This window comes from Hemiscyllium ocellatum, chromosome 33 (genome assembly GCF_020745735.1).
Source record: "Hemiscyllium ocellatum isolate sHemOce1 chromosome 33, sHemOce1.pat.X.cur, whole genome shotgun sequence".
In the NCBI taxonomy this organism is placed as follows: domain Eukaryota; kingdom Metazoa; phylum Chordata; class Chondrichthyes; order Orectolobiformes; family Hemiscylliidae; genus Hemiscyllium; species Hemiscyllium ocellatum.
The window spans coordinates 2,909,176-2,929,431 of NC_083433.1; the positions used below are offsets into that span (position 1 = coordinate 2,909,176).

The 20,256-nt window shown below is 50.9% G+C and overlaps 1 protein-coding gene across 1 annotated transcript; it reads left to right on the top strand.

The window, feature by feature from the left end:
- Window positions 1-19: 19 nt before the first annotated feature.
- LOC132831417 (protein FAM83F-like) lies at window positions 20-19,722 on the top strand. Its single transcript, XM_060849551.1, has 5 exons — window positions 20-511; window positions 12,573-12,740; window positions 14,199-14,320; window positions 17,441-18,126; window positions 19,619-19,722. Exons 1-5 carry the CDS (start codon window positions 62-64, stop codon window positions 19,696-19,698), a joined length of 1,506 nt encoding a protein of 501 aa, XP_060705534.1. The 5' UTR covers window positions 20-61; the 3' UTR covers window positions 19,699-19,722.
- The last annotated feature ends 534 nt before the right edge of the window (window positions 19,723-20,256 follow it).

Consider the following 20,256-nt stretch of genomic DNA (forward strand, 5'->3'; position numbering starts at 1 on the left):
GAGAGAGAGAGAGGGGAGGGAGAGAGAGAGAGAGAGGGAGAGAAAGGATCAGTCACTGAACATGGGCAGCTCACAGTTGGAGTGTTTGGCAGATAGTCACATTAATGTGCGAATTACTGACAAAAATCCAGAGTTTTATTACTGTGAAAACCAGCGCCTAGCCCTGGACGTGCTGCTGAAATCTGGTGAAGTTAATTTTCACAAGCTCCTGGAGAAAGAAGGAATCAAAGAGTTTATTTCCTCAAAGGAGACTGAGCACATTCGCAGGAGCTACCACAGGTATGAGGCTGAGGGGAAGGACAGCACCAAAGACAGGAGCGCAGTGAGTGACAGCAAGTCGACATATTGGCCCGAGCAAAGTGACACACCGATACCTGACCTGGACCTGGGCTGGTCAGAACCTGTCACCTACCGAGGGGTCACCAGGGTCAATATCCACATGCACCCCCCGAGAAACCATGACCCCAACATCAAGGAGATTGTGCGTAAGATGATTCAAGAGGCCAGGAAGGTGAGTGATGGTCACAAACTCTTTCTATAGAACTCCCCACCGTCACAGTGTTTCCAGGTTCAGTCACTGTTGGAACAGAGGACACGTGGCAACTGGACACAGCAAGATCCCACAAATAATATTGTGATAATGACTGGAGAATCTGCCTTGACCAAGTTGGTGCAGGGATGTGTCTCAGACAGGACACTAGTGAGGGATCTCCGACAGTGCGGCACTCCCTCAGCACTGACCCTCCGACAGTGCGGCACTCCCTCAGCACTGACCCTCCGACAGTGTGGCACTCCCTCAGCACTGACCCTTCGACAGTGTGGCACTCCCCCAGCCCTGACCCTCCGACAGTGCGACACTCCCTCAGCACTGACCCTCCGACAGTGCGGCACTCCCTCAGCACTGACCCTCCGACAGTGTGGCACTCACCCAGCCCTGACCCTCCGACAGTGCGACACTCCCTCAGCACAGACCCTCCGACAGTATGGCACTCCCTCAGCACTGACCCTCCGACAGTAAGTCACGCCCTCAGCACTGACCCTCCGACAGTGCGACACTCACTCAGCACTGACCCTCCGACAGTGCAGTACTCCCTCAGCACTGACCCTCCAACAGTGCAGCGTTCCCTCAGCACTGACCCTCCGATAGTGCGGCGTTCCCTCAGCACTGACCCTCTGACAGTGCGACACTCACTCAGCCCTGAACCTGCGACAGTGCGACATTCCCTCAGCACTGACCCTCCAACAGTGCGGCGTTCCCTCAGCCCTGAACCTGCGACAGTGCGACACCCCTCAGCACTGACCCTGTGACAGTGTAAGTGTACTGTAAAGTGCAGGGAGAGAGTGTAGTTCTGAATTCTTGCTCCTTGAATCTGAGGTGAGCCTGTGTCCTGCCCCACACCGAGCCCTCCCCCTGCCGAATGTTTTGTTTGTTTCGGTTTGAAGTTGGAGCTCCTTTATTTCAGCTTGGTTTCTCGATTCGCGGTGTTTGTATGATCTACCCAGGTGTCAGGTTGCCTGTGGCACCTTGAGTCCTGGTTTCTTTCAGTTTTGCAACAGACTCTGCACAGCCCCCTTCACTCATCTCCAGATCTCCCTCTCTCTAAACGTCAGTTTGCTACGCCCCCTCCCTACCTTGAAAGAAACCCATTAAATCCCATCCTTTCAGTCAGGTGCTTAATCCAGTTGGCTCACCCTGCCCCTCCACTGACCGTGGGTGTTGGACTGACATCAATCCAAGAGCCTGGGTTATGAGATCGAATCCTACGGAGACACAAGGTGAAATGTGGATCAGGTTTTAAAGTCTGCGATCAGTTAATGTGACCACGACCCCATTGGAGTGACCTCAGAAGGAAAATTGGCCCGTTTTGGTCGACATGTCACTCACTTTAAATTCATTCATGGGATAAGGGCATCGTTGGCCAGCTGAGTATTTATTGCCCATCCCTAATTTCCCAGAAGCAAGTTAAGAGTCAATTCCATTGCTCTGGGTCTGGAGTCAGGTGTAGACCAGACCAGGTAAGGATGGCAGTTTCCTTCCCTTAAGGACATTAGTGACCCAGATTAGTGATTCCAACAGTCAACAACGGATTCCTGATCATCATTAGATTCATAGTTCCAGATTTATATTGAATTCAAACTCCATCTGTTCTGACTGGATTCAAACCCTAATCTCCCGAACATTGCTTGGATTATCAGTCCAGTGATAATACCACAAGACCATGGCCTCCTCTTCAGAGGAAGAAGCCAGTAACCCTGGGAATTGAAGGTACTGCTTGTGCTGGAGCTCCTGATTGAAGTTTATCAGATCCTGTTAAGGTTCATTAGTAACTATCATTCTGGGCAATGTGACTAACTCCCACTGCACACTGATGAGACCTGACGAGATTTACACTATGAGTTACACAGTGGTTTCAGAGGGTTACGCAGTGGTTTCAGAGGGTTACACAGTGGTTTAAGAGGGTTACACAGTGGTTTAAGAGGGTTATGCAGTTTAAGAGGGTTACGCAGTAGTTTCAGAGGGTTACACAGTGGTTTAAGAGGGTTACGCAGTGGTTTAAGAGGGTTACACAGTGGTTTAAGAGGGTTACGCAGTGGTTTCAGAGGGTTACACAGTGGTTTAAGAGGGTTACACAGTGGTTTAAGAGGGTTACACAGTGGTTTCAGAGGGTTACACAGTGGTTTAAGAGGGTTACGCAGTGGTTTCAGAGGGATACACAGTGGTTTAAAGGGTTAAGAGTGCGAACCTTCTGTGGACCGCCTCCAACGTCTGTCTTTCCCAAGGTAAGGAACTCAGTGTATTCCAGCTGGTCCACCACAAGGGGCAATTAGGGATGGGGGCTATTGAGACCCCACTCTGACTCAGTGTGATTGGGGTAAAAAGAAACGATATTTTTCTCTTGAAAAACATTTCCTGATATGAAGTGGGCTGGGCAGTTTTCTGAAGTTGTGCAAATATGGATTGTTCACGCTTTAGACAAAGCGTTTACAGAAGGATATGAAACTGTTCACTAAACGTTGCCGTAGTAACCAGCCTTTGGGTATGTCTGGTGGGGGAGATGATTGGGTTGCTGGGCGTGTGGGTGGAATGATTCTGTGAGGTGTCAGAGGGAACCGGAATCTCCTGGAGTTTCTCTGGGAATCATAAGGAGGAAATGTTTTTCTTACAGATCCATCTAAACTTAGATGCGATTTCTCACCCCCTCCTCCCCCACAGTTTATTTCTGGTGAGTCGGGGGGTGGGCGGCTTGGCCAGGAGGTTTTGGAGGAAGAGAAGGACTCTGGCTAGGTCTGGTGGGCCTTTCATACTTGCTCCTTCCCAACCTTACTCCCCACTTCCTGTCATCACTTAACTTTGATTCCCATCTGGTGTCATACACCAGTCATCAGAGCCACCTTCATTAGTCATGGCGTTAACTGTGAGATGGCAGAAACTGGCCCTCACTACATGGTCCCTGGTAAATAAACAATTACAGTCTTTTCTCTAAATCCTGTTTGTTCTGATTTCAAGTAAAAAATGAGGTCTGCAGATGCTGGAGATCACAGCTGCAAATGTGTTGCTGGTCAAAGCACAGCAGGTTAGGCAGCATCTCAGGAATAGAGAATTCAAGCCACTCAGCAAACTATTCCCATTCCTACTCAGCTTGTACTTCTAAAAGAATTCACTCACAGGACATGAGCATCATTGGCTGGGCCCAGTATCTATTGCCTGTCACTAGTAACCCCTTGAGATGTAGGAGTGGGTGGAGGTGGAGGTTGGGGGAGTTGCCTTCTTGAATCATTGCAGTCTGTGTGCTGTAGGTCGTTCAGAGATGTGGGTGTCATTGGCTGGGTCACCACTTATTACCCATCTCTCGGTGAGAAGCTGCCTTCTTGAACCGCTGCAGTCCATGTGCTGTGGGTAGACCCACAATGCCCTGAGGGAGGGAATTCCAGGATTCTGACCCAGAGACGCTGAAGGAACAGCGAATTGAATTTATTGTCACATGTACTGAGGCACGGGGAAAACCTTTGTCTTGCGAGCACTACAGGCAGATCGCATAATTAGATAGCATAGATAAGTAAATGATAGGTAAACAGCGGCAAACACACGGATACTAAAAGTTTGTGAGTCCATTCAGTATTCTAACAACAGTAGGGGAGTAACTGTTTCGAAACCGGCTGGTGCATGTGTTCAGGCTTCTGTATCTTCTCGATGGTAGAGGTTGTGGAAAAGCATTGCTAGGTTGGGATGGATCTTTGAAAATGCTGGTGGCCTGCCCTTGACAGTGGGCCTGGTAGATGAATTCTGTAGATGGGAGGTTAGCCTTTGTGATTGTGAGGGCTGAGTTCACCATTCTCTGTAACCATCTCCGATCTTGAATGGTACAGTTACCATACCAGGTAGTGATACATCCAGACAGAATGCTCTCAGTGGCACACCTATAAAAGTTGGCGAAGTTATTTGCTGTCATGTCAAATTTCCTCAGCTGCCTGAGGAAAAGGAGATGTTGTTGGGCCTTTGTAACCAGTGTGTCCACATGAACAGTCCAAGAAAGCTTGTTGTGGATGACCACTCCCAGGAGCTTGACAGTCTCCACTCATTCCACCTCTGTGCTGTTAATGTGCAGGGGGGCATGAGTAATATCCCACCGAAAGTCAGTAATGAGTTCCTTGGTTTTGCTGGCATTGGGAGCTAGTTCAGTGCACCATTTTTCCAGGTCTTCCACCTCCTGTCTGTAGTCTGTTTCGTTGCCATGTGAGGTTTGACCGAATATGGTGATGTCATCAGCGAGCTTGTAAATTGCATTAGTCTGGTATTTGGCAACACAGTCATGGGTATACAGTGAGTACAGTAGGGGGGCTGAGTATGCACCCCTGGAGGGGGTTCCAGTGTTGAGTGTTAGTGAGGATGAAATATTGTCCCTAATCTTCACTGATTGTGGCCTGTGGGTCAGGAAACCCAGTTGCAGAGACTGGGGCTTAGTCTGAGATCACTAAGTTTAGAACTCAGTCTCAAAGGGATAATAGTGTTGATTACAGTTCAGCCTTCAATGAGTAGGATTCTTATGTAGCTGTTCTTCATGTCAGGATGTTCTAGGGTCAAGTGAAGGACAAGTGATATGGCATCTGACGTGGATCTGTTGGTCTGATAGGCAAATAGGAGTGGGTCAGGGGTAGTGGGGTGGCTGGAGTTGTTTAATGCCATGACCAACCTTTCAAAGCATTTCCTACCACTGAAGTTAGGGCCACTGGATGGTAGTCATTGAGACATGCTGCATGAGCCTCCTTAGGCACAGGGATAATGTTGGCATTATTGAAACAGGCAGGGACAGTGGCCTGCTGCAGGGAGAGGCTGAAGATGCCCAGGAAGACCTCTGCCAGTCGATCTGCACATTCATATTTCCAATTCAAGACATATTTCCAAGTCAGGATGGTGGGTGGTTCAGAGGGAACTTGCAGGGGGTGGTGTTCCCATGTATCCACTGCCCTCATGCTTCTAGATGGAGGTGGTTGTGGGTTTGAAAGGTGTTGCTGATGGACCGTTGTGGAGTTACTATAGAACATCTTGTAGATAGTACACCCTGCTTTGACTGAGACTCAATAATGAAGAAAGTGGATATTTGAGAATGTAGTTCCAAATGTGCAGCTCTTTTGTCCTGGATAGTGTTGAGCTTCTATTAGTTTAAAATCAGTTATGGAACAGGATAGGTCTGGTCCACAAGTTAAAGTTCTCAATTGGGGCAAGGCCAATTTTGACAGAAACTTCCAAACGTTGATTGGAGGAAGTTGATCGTAGGTAAAGGGGTATCTGGTAAGTGGGAGGCTTTCAAAAGTGAGATGATGCCAGTTTAGGAACAGTATGTTCCTGTTAGTGTGAAGGGTAAGGTTGGCAGGAGTAGGGTACACTGGATGACGATAGATACTGAGGCTCTGGTTAAGAAAAAGGAGGCATATGTCAGGAAGAGACAGCTGGGTACAAGTGAATCCCTTGAGGAATATGTGGGCTGTAGGAGTACACTGAGGAGGGAAATCAGGAGGGCAAATAGGGGACATGCAATAACTTTGGCAGATAAGGCAGAGGAGAATCCAAAGGGATTCTACAAGTAAATTACAGGCAAAAGAGTAACTAGGGAGAGAATAGGACCCCTTAAGCATCAATGAGGCCAGCTGTGTGTGCACCTACAGGAGATGGGAGTGATCCTGAACAAATATTTCATGTCAGTGTTTACAGCAGAGAAAGAGACGGAAGCTGGGGAACTTGGGGGAATAAACAGGGATGTCTTGAAAAGGGCCCACATTACAGTAGAGAAGGTATAGGTGGTCTTAAAATGCATAAAGGCAGAAAAATCCCCAGGAGTTGATCAGGTGTATCCCAGGACAGAGATGCTGCCTAACCTGCTGTGCTTTGACCAGCAACACATTTGCAGCTGTGATCTCCAGCATCTGCAGACCTCATTTTTTACTGGAAGTTAGGGAAGAAATTGCAGGGTTCCTAGCAGAGATATTTCTACCATCGACAGCAACAGGTGAGGTGCCAGAGGACCGGAGGGTGGTTAATGTTGTGCCATTATTTAAGGAAGGCAGTAAGGAGAAGCCAGGGGACTACAGACCGGAGAGCCTGACGGCTGTGGTGAGTAAGTTGTTGGAGGGAATTCTGAGAGACAGGATCTCCATGTATTTGGAAAGGCAAGGACTGATTAGGGTGAGTCAACATGGCTTTGTGTGTGGGAAATCATGTCTCATTAACTTGATGGAGGGTTTTGAAGAGGTGACCAAGGGGATTGATGAGGACAGTTCAGTGGGCATTGCCTACATGAAGTTTTGCCAAACCTTTGACAAGGTTCTGCACGGCAGACGGGTTAGTAAGATTAGATCACATGGGATCCAGGGGAGCGAGCCAATTGGATACAAAATTGACTTGACAATAGGAGACAGAGGGTAGTGGTTAGATTAGATTAGATTCCCTACAGTGTGGAAACAGGCCCTTTGGTCCAACAAGTCCACACCGACCCTCCGAAGAGTAACCCACCCAGACCCCTTCCCCTACATTTCCCTCTGACTAATGCACCTAACACTAACTCACCTGACCTGCACATTGGGAGGAAACTGGAGCACCCGGAGGAAACCCACACAGACACGGGGAGAGTGTGTAAACTCCACACAGTTACCCAATGGGGGAATTGAACCTGGGACCCTGGTGCTGTGAGGCAGCAGTGCTAACCACTGAGCCACCGTGCCACCCAGAGGTAGAGGGTTGTCGTTCAGAATGGACACCTGTGACCAGTGATGAGCCACATGGTTCGGTGCTGGGTCCACTGTTGTCCCTCATTTATATAAACGATTTGGATCCGAATATAGGAGACATGGTCAGTAAGTTTGACACCAAAACTGGTGGCACAGTGGACAGAGAAGAAGGCTATCTAAGAGTACAATAGAATCTTGATCAACTGGGCCAGTGGGCTGAGGAGTTGCAGATGGAGATTAATTCAGATAAATGTGAGGTGCTGCACTTTGATAAGACAAACTGAGGCAGGACTTACACAGTTAACTATCACATTCCTGATGAAGGGCTTATCTTCGAAAGATCGATTCTCCTGCTGCTCGGATGCTGCCTGAGCGACTGTGCTTTTCCAGCCCCACACGTTTTATCTCTCATCTCCAGCATCTGCAATCCTCACTTTCTCCTCACACAGTTAATGGTCGGGCCCTAGGGAGTGTTGTTGGATGGAGAGATCTAAGGACGCGGGTACATAGTCCCTTGAAAGTGGTGTCACAGCTAGACAGGATGGAAAAGAAGGCATTTGGCAAACTGAACACGGAGCAGTTGGGGTCATCATGTTATGGCTGGACAGGACATTGGTAAGGCCACATCTGGAGTACTGGGTACAATTCTGGTCACCGTACTGTAGGAAGGATGGCATTAAACTGGAAAGGGTGCAAAAAAGATTGACAAGGATGTTACCGAGACAGGAGAGTTTGAGTTAGAAGGAGAGGCTGGATAGGCTGGGACATTTCTTTGCCAGGAGCTTAGGAGGATGAGGTATGACCTTATAAAATCATGAGGGACATAAATAGGGTGAATAGGCAAAGTTTCTTCCCCAGGGCTGGTGGGTCCAAACCTGGAGGGCATAGGTTTAGGGTGAGAGGGAAAAGATTTAAAAGGGACCTAAGGGGCAACTTTTTCACACAGAAGGTGGTGCGTGTATGGAATGAGCTGCCAGAGGAAGTGGTGGAGGCTGGTACAATTACAACATTTAAAATGTTTGGACAGGTACATGGATAGGAAGGATAGGTACAGGTACATGGATAGGAAGGGTTTGGAGGGATATGGGCCAAGGGCTGGTAAATGGGACTGGTTCCGTTTAGGAAAGCTGATTGTCATGGATGGGTCGGGCTGAAGGGTCTGTTTCCGTGCTGTATGAGTCGATCCAGGGAAAGTGGGGAGTATTCCCTCACACCCCTGACTTGTACCTTGTAGATGATGGACAGGGCCTTGGGGAGTCAGGAGGGGAGTTACTCGCTGCAGGATTCCCAGCCTCTGACCCGCTGTTGTAGTTGACGTGGTGAGTCCGGTTCAGTTTCTGGTCAATGGTAACACCCGGGATGTTGAGCTGGAGATTCACAGTGAGAATATTTTTGAAGCCCTCCCTGGTCTCCCAACACCCAACTCCAGTGCTGCTGAGCTTCAGTTCCACTGCCATGAGCTGTCCTTTGCTGCATCAGCTCAGGGGGCTATTCAACCACAGTTGGCATCACTGACTAGTACCATCTTCTCTTAGTTGAGTGGTTGAACGCACCAGAGGCCCCACTAAGTGCATGAGCAGATAGTGAAGGGGAATACTGTCACCCAATCAGAACGTTAGCCCTGGAGCTGGACCATCGTGATCATGGGGCACACTCCCTGGGACAGGAGCTCAGGATTGAGATGAGGAGATATCAATTTGCTCAGGTGAAGGGTGTGAATTGTTCAAATTCTCTATCCCAGAGGGCTGTGGGGTGAGTGCGAGCTGCAATGTTCATATTTTTGTCCTTTCGGAGAGAGAAGGGTCACAGTGAGGTGAAGTGAAAACCGAAAGTCAGCATGATCTGATTGAATGGCAGCACAGGCCCGAGGGGCTGAATGGCCTGCTGCTGTTCCTATTTATTGCGTTGCTGCACAGTATCACTAAAGACAGAAAGCTGCCCAAGCCCACCGCTGTTAAAAATATTTCTTTCTGAGTGAAGGCTTGGTTGGTGCTGACGGTGAGGGTTTGGTGGTGAGAGTCAGCTCTCTGTACAGGCACAGGAAGGGAGTCAAACCCCAGTGATGCTGACTTTGGGTTTTGTTTATCTCGTTCTGGATCAGAATCATGTTAAGCAAATAGCGTCAGCCTGGGCCTGCAGCCCAGGTAAGGGAAGAGGAAGGATGTTGTTATCATTTCAATCTCCCAACAAGTTGCAGCTCTCTGATCTGATCGACACACAGCCACACATTAACCCTTTGTAAGCTGCAGGAGTTGAGTCACCTTCCTGAACACTACCTTGTTCCCCTCTGCTTGATAACTCTCTCTCTTACCACCACCTCCCCCCCCCCGCGCCCCCACTTCACAAATCCATTTGATCCAGTATTTCATGACCCAAACTGTATCTAACCTCAGAAATTCAATCCTTTAACACTTCCAAACAGCTTTATCTCCATGTCATCAACATTACTCTCGTGTCTCCTTATGGAGCTCACTGTCACAACAGTCAGAGAGTTACACAGTATGGAGACAGACCCTTCAGCCCAACCAGTCCGTGCCAAACATAATTCCAAACTAAACTAGTCCCACCTACCTGTCCCGGCCCATATCCCTCCAAATCTTTCCTATTCGTGAACTTATGTCTTTTAAATGTTGTAACTGTAACCACATCCACCACTTCCTCAGGAAGTTAATTTCACACACGAACCATTCTCTGTGTAAAAGAATTTGCCCCTCGTGTCTTTTTCAAATCTCTCTCTTCTCACCTAAAGTCATGCCCCTAGATTTAAAGTGCCCCACCTGAGGGGAAAGGCACTACAGTGTTTTAGAAAGCTCCTGTAGACCCCTTATTTACTCACTCACGGGATGTGGGTGTCATAGGCTAGGCCAGCATTTATCACCCATCCCTAATTGCCCAGAGAACAGTTAAGAGTCATTCCCATTACTGTGGGTCTGGAGTCACATGTAGACCAGACCAGGTAAGGATGGCAGATATCCTGGCTCAGTGGTTAGCACTGCTGCCTCACAGCACCAGGGTCCGAGGTTCAATTCCCGCCTCAGGCGACTGTCTGTGTGGAATTTGCACGTTCTCCCTGTGTCTGTGTGGGTTTCCTCTGGGTGCTCTGGTTTCCTCCCACAGTCCAAAGATGTGCAGGTCAGGGTGGATTAGCCATGCTAAATTGCCCCCAGTGTTAGGTGGATTAGTCAGAGGGAAATGGGTCTGGGTGGGTTACTCTTCGGAGGGTCAGTGTGGACTTGTTGGGCCGAAGGGCCTGTTTCCATGCTGTAAGTGATCTCATCTAATCTAATCTAATTCAGATTCCACTATTTACCAGAGCAAGATTCAAACCCAGGGCTCCAGACCTTTTCCTGGATTAATGGTCTATTTATCCTCCTGTTGCAGCACTGCAGAGGGCGAGGTGGAGGGGTGGGATGGAAGGATAGAGGGGGGTGAGATGGAGGGAGTGAGATGGAGGGGAGTGAGATGGAGGGGGGGTGAGATGGGGGGGTGAGATGGAGAGGGGGGTGAGATGGAGGGAGTGGGATGGAGGAGGTGAGATGGAGGGAGAGGGATGGAGGGGGTGAGATGGAGGGAGTGGGATGGAGGAGGTGAGATGGAGGGAGAGGGATGGAGGAGGTGAGATGGAGGGTGGGATGGAGGGGGTGAGATAGAGGGGGGGTGAGATGGAGGGGGGTGGGATGGAGGGGGGTGAGATGGAGGGGGGTGAGATGGGGGATGGAGGGGGGTGAGATGGAGGGGGTGAGATGGAGGGGGTGAGACGGGGGGATGAGATGGAGGAGGGGTGAGATGGAGGAGGGGTGAGATGGAAGGAGAGGGTTAGCTCGAGGAGTGAAATGGGGGGAGCGAGAGCCTGAGGTGACTATTATCTTTCAGCTGTGATCTTGGGAAAGGTGATAGAGTTTGTACAAACAACCCTCCCCCTCTCGGCTGGTGTGGTGTGGAGGCTGAAATTTGCAAAGCGATTATTTCCCTGTAATTCAAATGAAAGGATTACAGGTGATTACCTAAACCGGATCAGCCCGTTCCTACCTCATGCCACAGGAAATACAATGGGCACAAAATCCCAGAGTAATGTCAATTGACACCTCAGTTGGAAAATCCTTCCCACAGCTGCTCACGCTGAGTCACTGCATTGTGACTGAGAAATCCTGCACTCTGCTCACGCTGATCTCGTGCTAGAAATTCGGTGTCTTCTAATCCTGCTCCAACCACCTGATGAAGGAGCGTCGCTCCGAAAGCTAGTGCTTCCAAACAAACCTGTTGGACTATAACCTGGTGTTGTGTGATTGTTAACTTCATGATAATGGACCAGTATATCCCTGAGGGATTTCAGTCCCGGAATTAAATTGGGATCATGACTATCATGAGCTTCTCCCCTTCGATCCTTTTCATTCCTAAAGACATTTTAATTCCAAGCAAGAGGCTCACTCCCTCCCTCCACCTCACCCTTCCTCCCGTCTCAGTCTCTCCCTCCATCTCCATCACTCCACCTCACTCCCTCCCTCCACATCTCTGCCCTCTCTCCCCCTCATCCTCTGCTTTCCATTGCCTCAGCCTCTCCCTCACCTCAGCACCTCCTCCCTCCACCTCTCTCCATCGATCTCCCTCCTTCCACCCCTCCCTCTGCCTCCACCTTCGTTCCTCTCTCTCTCACAGTGTCAGTTAAAACCTTTAATGCAGTGATAACAAATGGACTGTTTATATCAGGTTGAGGACTTAATTCCCATTCGAACTGAAGAGATACAGGGTCAGTACTGGACAGAAAGAGGGCATTCAGCCCATCAAGTCCAGCTCCTAGATAACTTGAGTCAGCCTCATTCTCCCACCCAGCCCTACAGTCTCTGAGTGTCTCTGTCCCTCAGAAACCAATTTCCAGTCATCAGTCACTTAGTCCTAAGAATACACAGTGAGGAGGTCTTGGCCTGGTGGTTTTATCGAGCTACTATTGCAGACGTTCTGGGGACTTGGGTTTGAATCCTGCCACTACAGATGGTGGAATTTTAATCCAATTAAAAAAATCTAGAATTAAAGGTCTGGGAAAAGTAACATTTGCATCACTAACATCCTTTAGGAACAGAAATCAGCCATCCTTACCTGGTAGACTAGCAGGAGGCTGGGAGAACACAGCAAGCCAGGCAGCACCAGGAGGTGGAGAAGCCAACGTTTCAGGTTCTTACCTGGTCTGGGCCTACACGTGACGCCATGTTGATTGTTAGCTGCCCTCTGGGGATGGGTAATAAATGGTGGTCCTGGCAGTACACCCTCATCCCGCGACTGAATTAAAAACAAAGCTGGGAAACGGATGGTGAATGTTTTGGAAGCAGCTCATTAAAGTTGGATTTATTCAGGTGATTGCTGTGGCCATGGATGAGTTCACGGACCGGAATATATTTAAGGATCTGATAGAAGCTTCCAGCCGCCGGCGAGTCCCTGTTTACATCATCCTGGAGCAGGACAATGTGAAGTATTTCCTGGAAATGTGCAAGAAAATGGAATTGAACAACTTGATGATTCGTGTGAGTGCCCCACTGAGGGGTGAGGGGACTGACTCTATGTGAGGGTTTGCACTATCCCCTGCCCCTCCTGCTGAGGCAGCTGTCACCCCCTGCCCTCACCCCACACCCCAACTCCACCCCCACTTCCCCCCTCCCTCCCACTCCCTTCCCTCGTTTTCCTATCCCTCGCCCTCTTCCCCCTTGTCTCTCCTTCCCCCATTCTCTCTCTGCTACCCCATCCCTCTCCCTCTCCTTCCTTCCCCCTCCACCCCTCTCTCTCCTACCCCTCCCTCCCTCTCCCCCTCCCCTCCCTCCCTCTCCCCCTCCCTCTCCCTCCCCTGACCACACCAGGCAGGATCTTGGGCTAAATTGAGATAGTTTCCCATCACCTTGTTCAGGGATGTTCTTAGCCACACCTCTGAAGCAGGGGGGATTTGAAATGGCCTCCTGACTCAGAGACAGGGACACTGCTGCTGCACCACAAGAAGCATTCAGGGTAAATCAATGGGCTCAGTCCTGATCTGGACCAGGAGGTGGTCTTAAAGAGGATGGGGTCAGGGTGTGGGGGTCGGGGTGTGGGGGTCAGGGCGTGGGGATCAGGGTGTGGGGGTCGGGGTGTGGGGGTCGGGGTGAGAGGGTCAGGGTGTGGGGGTCAGGGTGAGGGGGTCAGGGTGTGGGGGTCAGGGTGTGGGGGTCAGGGTGTGGGGGTCGGGGTCGGGGTGAGGGGGTCGGGGTGTGGGGGGTCGGGGTGAGGGGGTCAGGGTGTGGGGGTCAGGGTGAGGGGTCGGGGTGTGGGGGTCGGGTTGAGGGGGGTCGGGGTGAGGGGGGTCAGGGTGTAGGGGTCGAGGTGAGGGGTCGGGGTGAGGGGATTGGGGTGTGGGGGTCGGGGTCAGAGGATGGGGTGTGTGGGTCAGAGTGAGGAGGTCAGGGTGAGGGGTCGAGGTGTGAGGGTCAGGGTGTGGGTGTTGGGGTGTGGGGTCAGGGTGAGGGGGTCGGGGTGTGGGGCTCAGGGTGTGGGGGTTTGCGTGTGGGGTCAGTGTTGGGTGTGGGGGTATGGAGATCGGGGTTCAGGGTGAAGGGTTAAGGGGGGGTCAGACTGTGGGGAGAGGCGGGTGGTGACGGGGGGAGGTGGAGCTGGTGGAGGTTTGGAATGGTGGGTCACTGGGTATAAAGTTAGCCGAGAGTCCAGGGGAATTGGGGGATACTGCTCAATTCACAGGAATGTTTTCATCTGAGGGAGGGAATGTGATAGCAAGACAGTGAGTGAGAGAGAGAGAGAGAGGGAGACAGAGAGGGAGATAGTGACAGAGTGAGATAGAGAGAGGGGGACAGTGAGGGAGAGACAGGAAGAGAGAAAGACAATGATAAAGAGAGCGAGAGAAACAGAGAGACAGGGAGACCATGATAGGGTGAGATAGAGAGAGAGAGGGAGAGGGGGACTAAGCCTCTTGTGTCTCTAAGCCTCTTGTGTCTCTGCAGTACCTGCGGGTCCGCTCCATTGCTGGCACAGGCCTCTATCTGGCATCGGGATATGTCCCGGGTTCCTTAAGCCAGAGGTTTATGATTGTGGATGGAGACAAAGTACTCTCAGGATCATACAGGTAACTGCGGCCAGCTCTCCCCAACACTGCGGTGTTAGTGGAGCAGGGGACTGCTGTTAGCAGGTTCTATCAATGGGAGGTGGCTTTCTGTTCCCAATGCCTACCCCCCTGTAACTCCCCCTGTACATCCCCCTGTAACCCACCGTAACACCCCCTTTAACCCCCTCTGTAACTCCCCCTGTAACCCCCCTGTAACCCCCATAACCATAACTCCCCCTGTAACCCCTCTGTAACTCCCCTGTAACTCCCCTGTAACTCTCCCTGTAACCCCCTCTGTAACTCCCCCTGTACCCCCCTGTAACCCCCTCTGTAACTCCCCCTGTAACCCTCATGTAACTCCCCCTGTACCCCCCTGTAACTCCCCTTGTACCCCCCTGTAACCCCCCCGTAACCCCCCGTAACCCCCTCTCTAGCCCCCGCATAACTCCCCTGTAACTCCCCCTGTAACTCTCCCTGTAACCCCCCTGTAATCCCCTGTAATCCCCTCTGTAACTCCCCCTGTAACCCCCCATAACTCCCTCTGTAACCCCCCCGTAACACCCTCTCTAGCCCCCCCATAACTCCCCCATAACTCCCCCCGTAACTGCCCCTGTAACTTTTTTCCCGTAACCCCCCCGTTACTCCCTCTGTAACCCCCCTGTAACCCCCTCTGTTACTCCCCCCGTAGCCCCCCTGTAACCCTCCCCCCACCGTAGCCCCCACTGTTACTTCCCCTGTAACGCCCTCTGTTACTCCCCCCGGAGCCCCCCCCCCCGTAACTCCCTCTGTATGGTTATAGCAGTGTGTGAGAGCTCCTCCCACTCTGAATTTGCCTCATTGTTATCTCCCTCCCTCACACCCTCACAGCCCGCACACCCTTCCCTCTCAGATCACTCCCCAAAAGCCTCGGGTGGAGTTGCCTCACACCACACCAGCCCCCACCCCCCCAGCTCTCAAACTGTACACCCCGCACCCGTCTCCACTCACTGCCTGATATTCCTGTTTCTCACATCCCACTCGCTTCTTTGAAAATCTGTTGCTCTGATTCTCTGTCCTTTTATGAACCAAAACAGACCGCTCGTGATGTGGAAAACCCCTCTCCAAACTCCTTCATCCTCCTCCTTTCCAGGGAGAACGGTCCCAGCCTCTTCCCACCTTCAGCAATGAACCATCTCCTCGCTGGAAAGATTCTCCCTCCCTCGCTCTCCGCCTTCCTGAGAACGTGGCACCCACAATCCTCCAGCTGGGGTCTAACCAGGGTCTTGTACAAGTTCAACATCACCCCCTTTGCTCTTGTATTCGGTGTCCGTGGTTATAAAGCCGAGGATACTGGCTCCTTTATTAACTGCTCTCCCAGTCTGTCTGCTGCCTTGATGACTGACCCACCTTTGCTTCGAAACACTCTTAGAACAGTCACTTATTATTTCATAAACATCGAAAGAATTGTGGATGCTGGAAATCAGAATCAAAAACAGGAAGTCTCTTTATATTTCATCCTGTCTCTCTATGTTCTTTTGCCTCAGTAATATCACCTCACACCTCTCTGTGTTGAATCCTCTCTGTGTTGAATCTTCTCTGGACATTTCACAACATGTCAATGTCCTTTCGGAGTTCCACACTGTCCCACACCTCCTCACAACTTACAATTCTCCCAAGTGTAATATCATCTACAAAACTTTCAAACTGTCCCTCCCACCACAGCCCAAATCGAGGCCATTAACCATATATCAGGACCGAGGGACAGCAAGTTACTGCAGATGCTGGAATCTGTATTGAACACAGAGTGCTGGAGATCTCTGTGAGTCAGACAGCATTCCACACAGAGAGAGCAAGGTTTGATGAAGAATCATTGAGACTTGAAACGTGAGTTTGCTCTCTCTCCATGGATGCAGCCTGACCCGCTGTGATCTCCAGCAGGTTTTGTTTTCAGTATAAAGCTGACAACATTCCAAAACATTCTCCCGCCCCAGAAACACCCTTTCCCCATTGTCTCCTGTCATGCAGCCCCGTTCCTGACTAATGACTAACATCCCATTTTTATTCTCAGAGCTAGAAATTTGTCACGTCTGCCGTGTTTTTCAAGTGCTTTGCAAATCCATGTGCACCACATCGCTTCATCAACTCTCTCTGTTACCATTTTATAAAAATACCACCAAGTTAAACATTACTTTCCCTCAGGACCTGTATGCCAGCCTTCCTGAATGAACCTGCTTTTATGATTATGATTTTTCTCAGAATCATCTTTCTGAGATCTCCCCATCACTGGGGTGGAAGTGACCAGTCTGTATCACCTGCACGTTTATGAACAAGAGGCAATTGTCCATACCCCTGTGTCCAACTGAACGAGTCTGGCCAGTCCCACAGTCCCTTCATTTCCACTCTCACTCCCCTCAGTGCTCAGTGAGTATGTTGGAGACAGAGACAGACAGACAGACAGAGTCTGTGTGTTTTTCTAAGTGAAAGTAAGTACATTTTACTTGTGTGTGTATGTCTGCCTGTCTCTCCTTGGTGTGTGTATGTATTTGGCGCATGTCTGTCTTCTTGTTTATATGTGCATGCTTGTCTCTCTGAACATGTGTTTCTGTCTGTCTGTTTGCCTGTCAGTATATCTGTGTGAGTCTGTGTTTGCCTGTCTGTCTCTCTGCCTACCTCTGTGTGTGTATGTGTGTCTATGTGAGTCAGTCCCTCTGTATGTCTGTCTGCCTCTGTGTGTGCGTCTATGAGGGTCTGTCTCTCTGCGTGTCTCTGTGTATGTGTCAGTCTGTCTGTCTCTGTGTGTGCCTGTCTGTGTGTCTGTTTCTCTCTCTGTCTCCCTGTCTGTTTCTCTCTGTCAGTCAGTCAGTGTATGTGCATGTGTCTGCCTGTCTGTCAGTCTGTCTGTTTCTCTGCCTGCTTGTGTGACTGTTTCTCTCTGTCTGTCTGTCAGTGTGTGTCTGTGAGGGTGCACTGTGACCAGCCCTGACTGAGGGAGGACAAGGCCAATGGTGTGTGATCATAGATCGAGAGCAGGGAGTTGGGGGGACCCTCTGCGTGCAGACACAGCTCCTCTACCCCCTCCCCCCTCCAGATGCTCAGTGAACACACTGTCTTCAAACCCTCCTGGTGGGAGGATGTAAAGTTGGGTTTGTGATTTGTCACCAGCTTCACGTGGAGCAGTTCCCGGTTAAACCGCAGCACCGTCGCCATCTACACCGGCCAGATCCTGGAAAACTTTGACATGGAATTCCGGCAGCTCTATGCCAACTCGGATTTGGTGGATCTCCACGAGTTGCTGGATATCAAGGCTGCTTTCACAGGTGTGACTCCCAGCCTCAGCGCCAGCCCCATCCCCCTGCGCTCCGACGACCTCAAGAGGAAGTTCCATAACCCCAAATACCTCCTGGTGACGGAGGGAGTGCACCGGGTCCCCTCGGAACACCAACTGCCTCCCGCGGACGAGGTGACGGTGAGGGAGAGGAGCGTGAGATTCCGAGAGAGGAGAGGAACCATGAGGGACAGTAAGAAACAGGATCACAGCAAATCCGTCCAGGTAGTCGAGGATTGGCTGCTGAAGAACGATGTCCGGGGACTGGAGGAGCCAGAGCCTCTCGAAGACCTGGTGCCACCCAGCAAGATGCCCAACGCCAGCCACCAAACCTCTACCCGCTTTAGCTTCTCAAACTGGGTCCGGAATAGCTCCAGGAGGTTAAAGGGAGCGGAGAGTGACTCCCAACCAGTCTCCGAGTCCAGAGCCTCCAGGAGAAATCTCAAACTGAAGTTTAAGAAAGACTCAGGCAAAAGTGGAAAAGTGCTCACGGAGACTGAAAACCCAACAGACCTGGGCGCAGGTACCTATCACCCACTCTGTGGGCTTTTCAAAATCAATCCTTCATTCATCCATTCACTTCCCGTCCCGAGTTGACCAGGGGGCAGTTAAGAGTTGACCTCAGAGTCAAACAGCATGGAAACAGAGCCTTTAGCCAACTCCTCCATGCTGACCAGGATTGCTCAACTGAACTAGGCCCATTCACCTGCGTTCGGCCCATTCCCTCTGAACTTTTCCTATCTATGTACCTGTCCAAGGGCCTTGTGGGTTTGGAGTCACCTATAATCCAGACCAGGTTAGGACGGCCATTTCCTTCCCTAAGGGACATGAGTGAACCAGGTGAGTTCTTACAACAATCTACTGTATTAAGCTACAGTCGGATTCAAACTCACATCCTCAGAACATGAGCCTGGGTTCTAGATTCTGACAGCAGTGACCTTACTATTTGACCACCACCTCCCCACAATTCTCTTAACCCCCTTTTACCCTCTCCTATCCAATGGGAGTTGGCAATCAGGTTTCCCCTCTCCTGATTAGACCGTTTTCATTTGAGGTTTAACGCCTTGATTTTGAACTCCCTCCTTGTGGCTCGTCCCCTTCCGTAGGTCATGAGTCAAACCCAGACCCTGGGGTGATGGAGATTGGGACAGGGACAGCGCTGAAGGCAGTCAGCAGGGGTCAGCGTCTGAGGGAAGACAAACAGGTTAATGCTTTACATCCAGTATAACTCTTCATTAGAATGGAAGGGTCTCGAAAATAACGCTGTTGGTGGAGGAGGAGGAGCGAGTGGAACAATTGGTGAGGGGACTCAGAGCCAAAGACAAAGGGAGTGCTAATGGAGGTAGAGGAGCGATCGAGGTGCAGAATAGATGTTAATGCTATTTGTCAACGGCAGAAAATAAGTCATTTCTCCTGGGAACAAACCCACGCAAATGAGACACAAGATGGGAAGGGGTTGTTCAGATCCTGAAGATGTTGAACTCAATGTTGAGTCATACAGCACCAAAGCAAACCCTTCAGCCCACCCAGGCCATGCTGTCTCTCTATAATCCCAAACTAAGAGGCCTGAAGGTTAGAAAGTGCCAAAGGAGAAAGTGAGGAGATCCAGGACAGAAAGGTGAGCCTGAGAGCAAAACCCGATCACCTCCACCAACCCCATCCCAGATCCCTGGCTTTTCCCCATTCCCATTGCTCCACTGCTGGTGACCTGGGGCTTGAAGTTCTGGAATTTTCCCTCCAGGTGGGATTCAAACCCCCATCCTTTTGAGACCTGTTGCAACAGCAGAACTATTCCCCAGAGCCCAGCGTTAGCCTCATCTCCAGATGGGGAAGTGACGTTCCAGATGAGCAAAAAGTGGAAGAGAGTGGGCAACGTCCCGGAGCCCTCGGGAGAATGCAGGACCCACACCAACGCCACCCCCACCCCCTGCTCCCCTCTTTCTAGCCCTTCATGACCAGGCTGACCCCTCTCTCCTGGCAGCCCTTACTCACCCTCTGTCTTTGTGTTTTCACAGGAAAGGCCAGTCCCTCGATGTCAGAGAGAGGTCGCAACAAGGACACCCCAAAGAGCAAGGAGCAGTGTGTGCTGTCATGAGGAGTGGGCCCGAGGGGGCTGGGAGCATGGGAAGGGGCGGGGGAGGCACAAGGGGTTTTTGGGGACAGCTGGGGAGCGACCTTCGAGTTGTGCTTTGATTCCGGTGGCTGTGAGGATCAGGAGAGTGCGCGCAGCGTGGTGAGGGGCTGGGGGCTTGTGTGGGAGGCTGGGGGTTCGGAATCTTACCCTCACCTGCTGGCACCCCCCTCCCTCCCTCCCTCATCACTGCCCCAGGGGCTTCTTACTGAGGACCCCTGAGCCCCACAGGACTGGCCTGTCTTCACGCAGTGTTGCACGCTCCTGGTTTCGGGACAGGGAATGGTGGTGGAGGGGTCGAAGTTTCCAACAAATCCCTCCCCCTACCTCCTAAATCACTACCCAGAGACTCCAGGTGGAGGCGATATTGAGAAGCCAGCCCTCTGGAAGCATAAACCCGAGTATTAAATCGTTCAGGGCAAATAGCCCAGTGTGGCCAGTGTCATTGCTAACTCTAATGCTGGATTAGAGTGGTGCTGGAAAAGCACAGCAGGTCAGGCAGCATCCGAGGAGCAGGAAAAT